At 36.2% G+C, this 15,165-nt stretch overlaps 1 protein-coding gene across 7 annotated transcripts in view; it reads left to right on the top strand.

Moving 5' to 3' along the window:
• LRRC7 (leucine rich repeat containing 7) overlaps positions 1-15,165 on the top strand; it is a 563,262-nt gene that overhangs the window by 408,518 nt on the left and 139,579 nt on the right. For all 7 annotated transcript variants that reach the window (XR_006817634.1, XR_006817637.1, XM_045998653.1 and 4 more), the window contains 2 exons: positions 5,512-5,656; positions 11,774-11,846. Coding sequence is in view for 5 of the 7 variants with exons in the window: in XM_045998653.1 (XP_045854609.1) it covers positions 5,512-5,656; positions 11,774-11,846 (218 nt within the window). In the remaining 2 variants the exon portion in view is untranslated. The remainder of the gene's footprint in view (positions 1-5,511; positions 5,657-11,773; positions 11,847-15,165) is intronic.

The following is a 15,165-nucleotide window of genomic DNA, read 5'->3' as shown; positions in this document are numbered from 1 at the left end:
AGTGAGTGTGAATGTTCCTGCCTTTTCCATTCAGATAATGAATGGCTGCATGAAATACTGCCTCTTGCCACTCATAATAGATGCACTCAAATAAGCATGTACATACACACACACACACATCAGCCATAGTGTTCCTGTTGGTAATAGCCAATTCCAAATCCCTTGCATTGGGCTAAGCAGACAGGGCAGCTGGATTTTTAATAACTCTTCAGCCACTGAGATTTAGATGTGTGTTGTCAAAGACAGTTTAATTCTTCTTTTGACTCGACACTAAAAATTCCTTAAAATGATTGTGAAAGCAACTAGAACAAGAGGTTTTTCTCTTTTGAACAAGCATGAAGCCACATAAAGGAGAAAATCTGTCAAAAGATTAAGGAAGAAAATGCTTTCTTCTCTTATCAAAAGAATACATTTATACTGTCATCATAGATACAAAACAAAAAAGCATGCACATCCTTTATATATTGATTTATTTAAAAACTATTTATAAAAACACCTCTATGAACCAGAAACTAAGCTAATGTTAGGGTTACAAAGATAATACATTCAATGACCTTGAATATATTTATTTGAGGAGTTCACACATAACAGGAAAGATAGATATAGATTCCACAACACATAGTAGAGTCTGATTTGTGCCATATTCAAGGCATGTACAGATCCTGGGACAATACAGGTAAGACACTTATCGATTCCCTGTGCAGAGATGAGGATCAAAATGTGTGTCTAGTTGGAAAAGTATATACCTGCCTCTTTGATATATTTATTAATTCAAAACACCCAGATAATGCTTAGCTCATGATAAATGCTAGGTGTTTTACAAATATTTATTCACTGAATCCTCATAATGAGCTTATAAAGTAGGGTTTATTACCATCCCCATGTTATGGATAGATGGTGATAATTCAAACCAGAACCAGAAGCTGTTGTTCAATATGATGTTCCAGAATGCCACTGCTCTAGAATCAACAGAAGGCACAAATGGGAATTACATTCATCTTACTTTTCATAGTCATGACATTCCCAAAATCCAACCTCAAATTCTTTAGTAAGCTTATTATATAAATGGAAAAGTGGTGATCAAACTGTCCATGAAACAGATAGTGTTGCCTAATTTGTCTGCCTCAAGAGTAGATTTTTCTTATACACAACTTTAAAAGTAGATTTCTCATTTTATTTTTTTTAAGACTTTATTTTTTTGACAGACAGAGATCACATGTAGGCAGAGAGGCAGGTAGAAAGGGGGGGGAAGCAGGCTCCCCGCTGAGCAGAGAGCCCGATGCAGGGCTTGATCCCAGGACCCTGGGATCATGACTGTAGCTGAAGGCAGAGGCTTTAACCCACTGAGCCACCCAGGCACCCCATAAAAGTAGATTTCTCATTTTGGTTAGTACACTTGAGTTTCATATTTTGCTCTGTTCCTTGTGGAATATCCCCACCTCCTTGCCATAAAGAGGCATGATTTTCTGAATGTCTATGCTGGCAAATAGTTGTTATGCAAGTACCTAGAAACACATGTCCTTGAAAAGCTAATCTTGAATGCAGGCTTTAGCTATCCCAGGTCTATCAGTTTTACAGAATGATCATTCCTAAATATTTCGTGTCACAAGACACAGGGGAAAAAATTCATCTTGTTATTACTTCATGTATCATAATATATTAAGTTACTTGTAAAATACTTTTGGAAGCCTGAGCTATCATTTTGCTACTCTGTTTTTCATAAATCAGAGAAGCAAGTAGATGATGATGAAAAATTAGTCTTCTACATAGCTGTCTTTTGACAGTCCCTCTAAGATCAATCAACATGTGACTAAACAACCCATTGAACCTGTGTTTATTCTTAAACAAACTTCAGTATCTTCTTTTGTTTGTGACGGCTTGCACTCCTTTCATTTGCTGCCTACTGCTCACTTATAGACCCCTTTTTGTCAAGGGGTGTTGGAGCAAGATTCAGTATCCCCCAAGGACTCTGAGACATTGGACTTCAAAAAGCCTTTATCATTCCAGGTTACTATTGCCTTTATAAGGTGTTTGAAAGTGAGGGTTTAGAAAGACTCGAAAATAAACACCAAAGTGTTATTTTTGCTTCTAAAAATGATGTTTAGAAATTTTACACCAAAATATTGAGTTGCACTGCAGATAACAATGAAGGAGCTTTCAAGAGGTAAAGATATTTTCTCACCATAAAGCAACAAAAAAGAAACACACACACACAAACACATACATCATTCTTTTTTTGCTCACCAGAAGAGAAGAATGAGCCATGGTAACATAATAGCTCCTTAGGGTGGAAATCTGTCAGTAAAGTGACAGTATTTTTCCAAGTGACTTATTTCCAGGCATGGGGAGAATTCAGAGCTCTGACCTAGTCACCCCTGGTACTCGGTTCCTAGCTTAGCAACCCTTCATCTACTCCGAGACCTTGCTAACATCCTCTGCCTCCACACCGAGTGAGGGAGTAGAGCTAAAGATATGTGCTGGGTTTATTAGGGAGTTAGAGTTCAGTAACTGACAAGATAATCAATAGATTTGTAGTCTGTAATCTGGGAAAAGGGAGTTTGAATTTTAGCTCCACCCCTTATTGATGGGATAACCTTGGAAAGTTACTTGTAATAGATGCTGGCATGCATCATCCTCTTGGAATGAAGAACTGACTCTATTTCTGAAGCTTCTGGGAGTGCTACTTGCAGCTCTCCAGCCTCCTCAGGAATTCCTCCAGCTGAAGAGAACTTCCCTACCCAGGGTCACATTCCTGTTCCATAAGACTTCCACCCAATGACCAGTAGTAAAGGTCTGGATCCTCACCTTTCCTCAGGACAAATGCAAGGCAATCCCAGTTTCGTGAGTCTTGAAGGGCCAGCTGCAGACTTCTCAAGACGTCATCTCAGTTTCTTCATCTGGCCAGTCGTGCTTCCTTCCTCCCCTCTGTCTTTCACTGGCATCGATCCTAAGAACACTCTCTCATAAGCTTCTCTTTGTCTCTGTTTCCCAGGGAACCCAGTGTGTGCCATTACTTAATTACAAAGCTATAATGTGTGTTAAAGTGCAGGTTCTGATTCAGTAGGTCTGGATAGGTCTGAGATTCTGCATTCCTGACAGGCTTGTAGGTGGTGCCAATGCTGCTGGTCGGCAAAACACATTCTGAGTAGCAAGAATATGAAGTCTTAAATAATATATATATATAAAGTCCTTAGCACAGTGCAAAGGTTGTGCTTGTGTGTGTACTAAGTTTATTTATTTATTTATACTGTCAAATAATGAAGACAATATAGTAAAGCATACATGGGTAGATTAGATGAACAGATAATCCAGTGAACACAGATATGTGTAGGGCATTTGTTTGCAAAACATGCCCTGAAAGAAAATAAAAATGAGGACTTTCATCTTGTTCTGACTCTTGTCCCAGCTAAGCAGCCCCTGTTACTCCTGTTATCGTACCATATGAGTTTGTTCCTCCCTATCCTCAGTACTTAGTTGCTCATCTATTTCCCCCACTTCTAAATTTTTCTTGAGCCCATCCCCTTTTCATTCTCACTTCTGCTGCCTTAGTTCAGGTCCTTCTCATCTCCGCAGCTACATGTTTCCGGATCCTTGTGATGTGTCTCTGCCACTCCCTAAATGAATCTTTCTTCCACAGTTCCCTGACGTTGATATTTTAGAGCACAAATCTGATTGTGTCATTCTCCATCTTAAAAACCTTGAACAGCTTTCCTTGCCTGTACGGTAGAATTGACATCTTCTTACATAACATGTTAAGGACATTTAATGCCTGGCGTCTTATAGTCCTACAAATTGAATTTCCCGCTCTTCATCAAACATGCCATGGTTTTTCACATTTGTTGTGAACTTACATGTTGTTTTCTCTTCCAGGTATAGGTTCTCGTTTTTTTCTTTCTTTCTTTCTTTTTTTTTTTAAGATTACTTATTTAGTTAGTTAGTTATTTGAAGAGGGGCAGGGAGAGAGAGAGAGAGAAAGAGAGAGCACACACAAGTAGGCAGAGCAGCAGGCAGAGGGAGAGGGAAAAGCAGGCTCTCCCCTGAGCAGGGAGCCCGATGTGGGTCTAGATCCTAGGACCTTGGGATCATGACCTGAGCCAAAGACAGTGGCTTAACTGACAGAGCCACCCAGGCGCCCCAGGCTCTCTTTTTCTTGACAAGATTTTTCTTTTTCTTTTTTTTTCAAAGATTTTATTTATTTATTTGACAGAGAGATCACAAGTAGGCAGAGAGAGAGGAGGAAGCAGGCTCCCCGCTGAGCAGAGAGCCCAATGCGGGGCTTAATTCCAGGACTCTGGGATCAAGACCTGAGCCAAAGGCAGAGGCTTTAACCCACTGAGCCACCCAGGCACCTCCCCGACAAGGTTTTCTTCCAGGCATTTAGCATCTCTGTGTGTTGATAACATTCTCCACATGCTTTGTTTTCTTTTATATATTATAGGGTATTATACTTATTTGTTTATTTGACAGTTTCCTTCACTACTATGAGCTCCTTAAGGATAAAGACTTTGTCTTTATCACAAGTCTCTTCTTATACTTAGTTGACTTATTCATGATTGTTCTCCCGTGTGTTATACAAGCCCTGACACATAGTAGACCCTCAAAAAGAACTGGTGAATGAACACAATATTGAATCTCTTTAGTAAGATAAAGTCCAAATCGTGATTTAAAACCTTTCTTATGCATTTGAAATTGTAAGAATCAACATGTCAACATATGTTGTTTTGGTGGTAATCTATCTTTATTTATTTATTTATTCTTCTGCAGCTTTGAGATTGTTGTGTTGAGATACCACAGAATTCACCCATTTAAAATATACAGTTCAGTGGCTTTTAGTGTACTAACATGGTTGTCTAGCCATCATCACAGTCTTATTATAGAACATTTCCATTATCTCCAGAAGAAACCCTGAAGCCACTGACAATCACTTCCGTGTCCCGTTCCCCACAATGTCCCGCAACCCTGTTCTACTTTCTTATTCTATAGATTTGCCTATTCTGGACATTTCATGTACATAGAATCACACAACAGATGTTTTTGCTATTGGCATCTTTCACCATTATGTTTTCAAGGCTCATCCATTTTGTAGCATATATTTGCATTTATTGCAAAATAATATTACAACATGTAGATCTACCACATTCGTTTATCCATTCACCAATCAATAGGCATTTTGGTTGTTTCCATTTTTTGGCTGTTGTGAATAATTCCGCTTCGAACATTTACATTTTTGTGTGAACATATAATGTGTTCTTGAGGATATGCCGAAGGATTTCTCAGTCATATGGTAACTCTCTGCTTAACGTTTAGAGGTACTAGCAAACTGTTTTTCAGAGTGGCTGTACAATTTGAATTCCTGCTAGCAGTGTATGAGGATTGCAATTTCTCCATGTTCTTGCCAATGCTTTTTGTAGTTGCTTTTAAGATTAATTTTACAGTGTTGTGGTTTTTATAACTTTCAAATGTCTTGTGAAAGTTTCTCAACTAATCCTGAGTTTATGCAATGTTATCAAGTCTATAGGGAAGTTAAAGATGTTGGTATACCTGGATATGTCAAAAAACAGAATAGAAACGGTTGACATGGACATTTCTGGATGTGAAGCCCTTGAGGACCTCCTACTGTCATCCAATATGTTGCAACAGTTGCCTGACTCTATAGGTGAGAATATTCTATTATGTGATAAATGTTTATATAAAATATATCATTTGTTTTTTTGTCATAGTCCTAGTTTATTAGTAGATATAGAGAATATACTGTTAGCCTGACTGATATTAATAAATTATCAAGTTCATTATTCAAGATATAATAATAGTATTTTACCAATATTTTGAAATGAAATGGTAACACTAGTTGTCAAATTCAAGAAGGCTCTCTCATTAAAACAATCTTACCAAATTAACATATTTCTAAAATTCAGATCTTTTAAGTTGTAAAATGTTATTGTAAAAAATGTATTTCTTAGATTTAGAGTAATTTGATAACCATGTATGTCTCCTTTTATCACCATAGAATTAGCTTCTATCCACAGAGTGTTGCCATACACTATTTTCAATACTATTATAACACTGCTGTAATCTAGAAATAACATAAAGATGCATAATAAATATAAAATCTCTTTGTGATTCTATTATTAAAACAGATACATTGTCTTTTATATGCTGTTAAGATTCATGACAGCAGAGAATTTGGGTGTTATATATGTCAAGCACATAATCCATTTTTGTTACAAATTTTTATATGAGTAAAATAATGAAAGACTCCTTCCAATTTAATAATGAGCAAATCTTTTTATATGGACATCTTACCATTATTTATGAGAGGACTCAGGAGGGTAATCAGCCAATTATTTAACTTCAAAGATTAGTTTTTAACACTCTTTGAATTCAATGTGTCATATATTCTGGAACTTATTAAAGCCTCTGAAAATTAAGTTACAACCTAGGTACTCTGATTGAAAGGGAGCAAGAAAACAAGGCAGTATTTCAAATTTTTTTCAATATTTTATTGTCTCCACTTTCACCATTCTTTCATTGCTGATAGAAAATACTAGTTTTAACAAAGCAGGCTAGGTTTTTTTTCTTTCTAATTGATAATTTTTTTTTATGTAACCACATAGTTTATAACAGTGTTTTTTTCAGCTAACATTCCTTTGTAGCACTTACCTGAGAGCTTTATTGAGCACTTACACATTTCCAGTTTCTTTCTCTGAAAATTCTGATTCAGTATATTTGTGATAGGCCTTCTGATTTGTTTTTATTAAAATCTTTGATGAAACTTATAATCAGATGAGTTTAGAAAATACTCTTTTATGTCATAGAAAGTGAGGAAGTATAATGGTTAACAGTGCATCCTTGGATTAAGAAGACAGAGATGACGTTCTGTGGTCAAGATAACCACTCAAATTACAGGCCTTGAACTCCCACTCAATCACCACGCCATATCTCTTCAAAGACATAATGAGAATAGAAAAATGATTTATATTTGAAGAACATATTTTTGCTCCTTTCTGCCTCCTTAGTACCAAGAACTGTGTCTAGTTTATAATAAGGGTTCCTTAAATATTCAGCAAATAAAATAATTTAGCCGTGCTTAAGAAGAATAAACATCTACATGAACCTGAGCTAGAATGGAAATCGAGCAATGACCCCATACCTGATGGGCTCCAGACCACAACAGCAGTGGTGGTGTGAGTTCCATTTATGCGTGGGGGGGGGGGGGATGGGGGGAGGATACCTTAAGCATAGCAGGAGAATCCAAATGCGCAGGAAACTGAGGCAGCAGCTCCTTTTCTGTGAAGAGAGCCTGAAACAATCTACAACTAGTATGTGGAGCTGGCACTGACGAGAACAGATACAGATTCACTGCTGAAAACTGTGGCAAGTCACAGCTAGTTTGGACCGGATCTGCACTACCCACATGGGATGAGAGTGCCGTGTTGCTAATATGAGACCTGGTTCTGAACTCCAGAAACCTGGTGTCAGCAGTAGGTGACCACACAACTGCCAGACAGGGAGGGGTGAGCACAGATAAGGAGAAAATAGTCACCCTCACAAATGAGCATGCAAACAGAAATCTCAAAGGAAAACTAATGTTGCAACAACAACAAAAAGCTCAAATAGGAAAATTTACCCAGGAAAAAACCAAAGTCATCAAGCAGTATAAAAAAATGATTTTTAAGTATATGTAGATCCTCAGATAGACAAAAGTTACAATAACGGTTGTAAAAATAATAACTTATAAAACAAAAACAAGAACTATGGGTTATGGACTTTGGGGAAGGTATGTGCTATGGTGAGTGCTGTGAAGTGTGTAAGCCTGACGATTCACAGACCTGTACACGTGGGGCTAATAATACATTATATGTTATTAAAAAAAAACTATGACTAAGAATAGGTGGTTATTAAAAAAAAAACAATTAGAAATCCTGGAAATGAAAATGGCCCATAGTAAAATAAAAGATGATATAATTATTTGTTTAAAATATCTTCCTTTAAGGAAGCAGACTAGGATAGATAGGCGGTACTATGTGTTTAACACCTTCACTAAGAATCCGAATGGCTCTCAAATTAGGAAAGTAACTTTGTTATAACAGCTTATTCAGCCTCAGACTCTACCTTTGGGCCCTGTTGACCTTTCATTGAAAATTACATTTATGCATCTGCAGAGCTTCCAGAATCCCTGATTATACATGTGGAATGTTTGACTTTACTCCAAAAATTCCCCTCTTGGTCAAGAGTAAGATCTGGAATAAGAGACTGAGAGCTGTGTTCTAAGGCCCTAAAATAATTCATTGATTCTGATTGGATAGGAAATTGCATCTTATCTTCTTTATTTGGACATTACTGGACCACCAACATTTAAGAGAACAAAAGATAGGAAATTTCATAGTATCAATTAAGGAAAATAGCAACTAAAATTAAAATCTTTACTTCCTTCACATCTCTGTTAGTCCTTCTGCACCTATGAGGTATTAGAATGGATTGATAAACTCCACAAAACCTGTGGGCTGAGTCCCTTTCCTTGTCTGGTTCCCAAGGAATATGACAGGGGCTCTTTTGCTTTTCTAGATAGAGCTTTAATTACATATATATATATTTTTTTTAACTTTCCAAAATAATTTCTTACTCACTTTGTGGTTAAGAATACAGGTTTTAGGCTAACCATAACAGACTATGAACTCTGAAAAACAACCTGAGGGTTTTGAAGGGTCAGGGGTGGGAGGTTGGGGGAACAGGTGGTGGGTAATAGGGAGGGCATGTTTTGCATGGAGCACTGGGTGTTGTGCAAAAACAATGAATACTGTTACGCTGAAAAAAATAAATAAAATGGGAAAAAAAAAAGAATACAGGTTTTGTGCTATCGTGAGTGCTGTGAAGTGTGTAAACCTGGCGATTCACAGACCTGTACCCCTGGGGATAAAAATACATTATATGTTTATTAAAAAAAAAAAATTTGGAAAGGGAGGCGAACCATAAGAGACTGCGGACTCTGAAAAACAACCTGAGGGTTTTGAAGGGTCAGGGGTGGGAGGTTGGGGGAACAGGTGGTGGGTAATAGAGAGGGCACGTTTTGCATGGAGCACTGGGTGTTGTGCAAAAACAATGAATACTGTTACGCTGAAAAAATAAATAAAATGGAAAAAAAAAAAAAAAGAACACAGGTTTTGTCGTCAAGTTACCTGTGTTCAAATTCTGGCTTTTCTACCTTGCTAGCTTTGAGATCTTAGATCAGCTACGTAATTTCTCTGTGCTCAGTTTCTTCATCTATTAAGTAGGGCAGTAGTAGTACCTGCATCATGGGGTTATTTTCAGCAATAAATGAATTCATATGTGTAAAACAGCTTAGAACAGTACCTGGCACATAACAAGTGCACATGGCATCTATTATAATAATATAATAATTATTATAATCTTAAATTTCATGACTGCACAGCTATTTGGCTTTCAGAATTCTATTATATGTGTGTAAATAACATGAAAATACTAGCTATTTTCTATAACAAATCATATTAATGTTTAATACATAGCTGCTTATTATATATTTATGTATAAGTAGCTAAAGATCATAGTAAAAGGCCTCATTTTTCTTTCCCTTCAATACTCCTTCGTTGGGAGTGTAGAATAAAGAGGTAGGGAATTAGGAAAGGACACAAATGGAAGGAAGAGAATAGAATATCTTTGATTCCTGTTAGGGTAGAAGAAGAAAGTCCAAACAGATATGGTATAGAGATGCAGTAAAGGAATTATCTGCTCGAAGAAGTCATGAGCAATGAAGATAAGGTTGATACCCTATTTCTGCACCAAGGGCAACCATATTCCTATAGAAGCTGCACAGTCTCTCCAAAGAGCATTCCCTTGGATGGAATATGTGAGCGACAAAGTAGTCCTATCACAACGGAGCAAGTTTCCTTTAAATCCACAGACATGGAGCTAAGCAGAGAGAACCAACTTGCTTACACCTGTAAAGCTGCAGAAGCTTCCAGGGGGTGACAGAACCACCACTCCATTCTTCAAGAAGCCCTGTTGCATCAACCTTTTGGTTTTTGTCCCTAAAAACCTCAAGATTTTTCACCACTACTTTCGGACTTCGGTGCTGTGATTCTCTTAAAGGCTACCTAGCAACCGGTTTCATGGTATTTGCACAGCGATCTGTGATCCCGCCGGAAACCTCCTCTGCCCCAGTCAGGTGACACTCAGACTGCCAACCCTCCTCTAACTTCACTGGTGGGCAGGTGCAGTAGCTTGATAAGGGCTACCAAGCCATAAAAAATTTAGCTCTAATCCATCACCCCCTGTTTTCTTGCCACAATTGATGAACAAGCTCTTTTCTATTTCCAAGGTTGATATTTCTTACATACATACCAGCGAAGCTGAAGTGATTCAGTCACCCTTGAAACATAGATGAATATGGCAGTGGGGGAGCAAACTTCAGAGACAAATGACCCCGGTGAGAATCGTCCTCTTTCCCAGGGTCTGCTGTTTTCAGCAGTGTATCCTGAGGGCACAAGCTGATGTATTAAGCTCCAATATTTTATAGATATTTTCTCACAGCAATCTGACAGTGAGAACCCTTCTCCTCACTAGAGCAGAGATTCTGAGTGCTTCTACAGAATATGTAACTGAGCATACTGAAATTTAAAGTGCAATAATCGCTTTTTATTTCAGATCTATTCTGACTTGCTCTATGACTTTAAGGAATCTGCAGAGCACGTGAGGTGGGTGGGCGTGGTCCATGGCGGTGCTTCTCAAAGCGCGTTCACAGAACACTAGCGGTGCAAGGTGCGCAGCACACTCACTGGCGTTCCGCAATAACTTTGCAAAGTCACATTGCTGCATTAATATATTAAAATGTCCTCGGAAAACTTCATTAAAGAAATATGTTTAATGTTGTTTAATTTAGCTTTTCCCAAACACATTTGACCATGGAACCCACTCTATCCATGAACACAAGTTTTCTGCAGAAAAAGTAACCTGCAGTATATATGCATATTTCCAATGCAAAACAAAAATTAATCACGCTTTGCCCTTGGGCCTTGGCTATTTAAGCCAGACTGATACTACACTGTGGCTGGGTAAAGGAAAATGTTCTTCAATTACTCTGTGGCGTTTACTCATTAAAACCCTGGGAATAGAGCAGTCAGTAAGGGTATGGGAGGCGTAAATCTGACAGTGAAATACAGATAGCTGAAACTTCGATTCTTGGCCAGTTCTGTTCTGTATATTAAAATTGCAAGTTTTTGTGATTTCTGCGGATCCAACTCGAGGATTTATGGTAGCAAAGAGTATGAGGTCATATGTTGTAATTTTCCAAGTCCATAATTATAATCACTGCATCGCAATATTTCAATACCCATTCGTTGATTATTAGGCTTACCTCAGATTTGTTTTTAATTTGTATCACAACAGGGATGTTAGTTATTATCTTAGGAGTTAGTTAAATATTAAATCACAGCTGGCTCAAAAATTTTCATCTGGTCCATTTGTGGTATACTAGATAAGGGAAATGTGGTAGTGTTGCTGTCTTTGGTTTCTGTGGAGCCCTGTGTTGTGCTTATTAGTCTGCATTGATGAACCTGAACTCCCACTGATGCAAGTGAAGTTTTTAAAATGGAAAGTCAAGACTAGACTACACACAAATATAGCTGTAGGTTTATATAAGCAGAGTGTAGCCAGTTGGCATGATAAATAGTCTTCACAAGTGATTCTTTTCTTTCTTATTGTATTTACTGTCAAAGATCTGTTCTTGTGTATTAATAAAGCTTCTTCTCTATTTTAGGACTGTTGAAAAAATTAACAACTCTAAAAGTAGATGACAATCAACTTACAATACTACCCAACACAATCGGAAAGTAAGTGCCAAAGTTTCATACCAGTCAGCCCCTCTTAGACAGGAACAAAAGGATATGCTGAATCTTTTTACTTCAAAACATTTCCTATCTTAATTTAGTTTTATATCTGAACATTGCATTGACACACTATATAGTATCATGAGAAATAGCTATGACTCTTTCATAAGCAAAGGGATTTCCGAGATCATTAATTATGTTAATTATTGCCTGTAATTTTTCAGATACTATTAATTTGATGTTTTTGACTGAGTAGCAGCAGCTCAAAATTCACTTGAACATGTCTTGTGAAATCAAATCAGTTTGTATAAAGCTCTATAGTTTATAATATGTTATCATTACACCATAAGCAATTTATATATTATATTTAGTAATTGTTATTTATAGTAGTAATACTATAAAATAGTACTATAAATGTTATTTATAAAAATAAAGTTATTTGCCTTTAGAAGTATGAAAATGGTTCATCAAAGATAAATGGGCCTATTCAATTCAAGGTTGATTACTGGTTTGCAGGGATAAAGGTTAAGAATCTTATCATAGACCTCATTTTTTTAGATTTCTTTAAGTGCCATTACTTTCCTTTGATTATTGTTTCACGGAAAATAAAAGAGAAGTGTTAGAGGAATGAATTAAAACAAAACAAAAACTGGTGAAAACAAACAAAAAAACAGAAAGAAAGAAAGAAAGAAGCCAGTGGGAATTGTATGGGAATTCTCTATACCTTCTTCTGAATTTTACTGTGACCCTAAAGACAGCTCTTAAAAAAAAAAAAAAAAAGTCTTTAAGGAAAAGAATGACTGACAAACTGGTTATTTAAACTTGGGTTTTGGGTAGACACTTTGTCGAAAATGAACAAAGTGAGCTTGTCTCTTCAAGGAAAACAACTGACAGTATTTGTCACTCACAGTAAAATTTGAGCTATCAAGCTAGCAAGCAATTTTGGAAAATTCCTATCTGCCACTGTGAGCTTGACAGCTTCCCAATCAATACTTTCTGATAAGCCTTTCTGATAAGACTAGTGTGATAAAAATTAATGTAATTTGTTGATATTATGCTATGAAATGTGTGAACATCTAGAAAATCTGTATAACTCAGTGAAGCCGTATTTCCAAATGACCAATGCATGAGTTACAAAGTCAGACATGAGTAAAAGACCCATTCAAAATGCAAAATAGACTAGTTGATTTTAATGTATTGGTATGAAGAATAAGAAAACTCATTGATACAATTTCAGATTCTACATTGCAGTTATCCCATAAAAAACTGCTGGTTGTTGAGTTTTGGTGTAGTATCAAAGAAAACAATCACAATTATCCAAAAAGACTATTGAAAAATTCCTTCTTTTTTCAACTACATATCTGTGTGAGGCTGGATTTTGTTATATATACTTCAGTCAGAACAATGTGTCACAACAGATCAAATACATAAGCGAGAAGAGATCCAGTACCATCTATTAAGCCAAATATTCAATAGATTTACAAAAATAAAAACAGTATCACCTTTTTCACTATATGTTTTTTAGAAAAAATATAGTTACTTGGAATAAAGATACATTAATTAAAATGTTATAGGTTTACTATTATTAAATAGACATTAATTATTTTTTTAAAACTCCCATTTTAATCTATAGTATAGTGATACCAATAGATATAAAAAATATAAACACATGTTCTTTAGAGTTACCCATGATTTTTAAGAGTGTAAATGGGTCCTAAGACCAACAAAGTTTGAAGATACCTGTTCTATATCACATCATGTTTTATATAGTAAAATTATGAGAGCCATTGTCTAACTTATGTTCTCACTTCAAAGGTAACACCTGAATACACATGTTTCGTATTTGCATGTATGGCATAAAATAAACTAAATACCTAAATACCTAAAATTTTATAGTATACCTTAATAAGCAATTTGTATGACATAAAAATAATAACAATAGCAATGATAGCTTTGCTTTTCCTTAGAGAATTCAAAATTGATAGATCAGAGGTTTAGTGCAAGTCCTAAAGGTAAAATTTGATTATGATCTTATTTAATGGCACCCCAAGTCACATGCCAAAAACTGTCTCATAAAGAGTAGAATAGTCTGCATTTATTCTATTCATAAAGAGTAGAATAGTCTAGATAGAAACATTCTACCTAGAACTCTGGACACCCAAATCCTAGATATGTTAAGACCTGCTGTAGTGATATTCTCATTCTGCACTTAGAACGTTTCAATGTTAGAATTATCTTAGGTCATTTTTAGTAGTCCAATATTAAAAACTGCTAGGATTCATTTTAGAACATTTTTCACAATTGAAATGGATTCCATGACTTTTGTGTGAAATGACATAAAATTGGTTATTTTGTTGTCAAACCTTAATTTGTACCCAGAAGTTTCAGCCACTCTGCAAATTGAATGTATAATGAAAAATAATAATTAATAACCTTTTTTCCACATTGTGCCAAATACCATGTTCAGTGTTTTACACACATTCCTATTTAGTTAAAGCCCCCATTAATCATCTCCTGTGTGTATTATCATCTCCCTCTCACTATCAACAGTTAGAGACTGAGGCTGAGAAAAGTTAACAGATTTCAAAGCTAAGCTGTTAGTTGACCTATGATGCTTCTTACTATACATGATAGTTGAGTCTCACACTTTGTAATACTTGGTAACTTAATGGGTCCCACTGCTCTAGAAGCAAAGGAGTTTCCACAGGAAGAGAAAATACATACTAAACCTTCTCTTTCTTAGCTTCATAGCCTTGGTCAAAGCAATAAAAACTCAAAAATCTGAATGGAAATTTAAAAAATCATTCCCTCATTGAGTATAGTAAAAAGAATGACTGTTGGACTGGGAATCAGAAAATCGAAGTAACTAAGCAAAGCTGGGTAAGCCTTTTCTTCTTGGGCCTCAAATTCCTGAGGGATAATGCAAGGAGCACTGGCTTTGGTGCCAAACAACATAGGTGTGAACCGTGGCTATGCCACTCAGTGTGTGAACTTGAACAAGTTATTTAACCTCTCTGTTGGCTTAGTTTCCTAATTTATACTACCTACCTACATCTATAATTTTCTAGTTCTTTGATCCAGATCTTTAGCTTGTATGATGTTAATACCCTAGATAGTAAATTCCAGTAGTCTAGGTACTAGACTGTTATAACAAGAAAATAAGTGAACTTTATTCTAGATACCTGAATGCTAAAAAACATTTTTCCCTCTGTTTCCTAATCATGGAAGGATACATAAGAAACTAGAAATGTGCACAGTTTTAGGGAAGAAAATGTGGGGGCTGGTGAACAGAACAGAGAGACTTGCTTTTATTATATACTCT

Source organism: Meles meles, chromosome 1, assembly GCF_922984935.1.
Source record: "Meles meles chromosome 1, mMelMel3.1 paternal haplotype, whole genome shotgun sequence".
Taxonomy (NCBI): Eukaryota; Metazoa; Chordata; class Mammalia; order Carnivora; family Mustelidae; genus Meles; species Meles meles.
The sequence above is the reverse complement of the archived record's forward strand: the minus strand, read 5'-3'. Positions and strand labels throughout refer to the sequence as shown.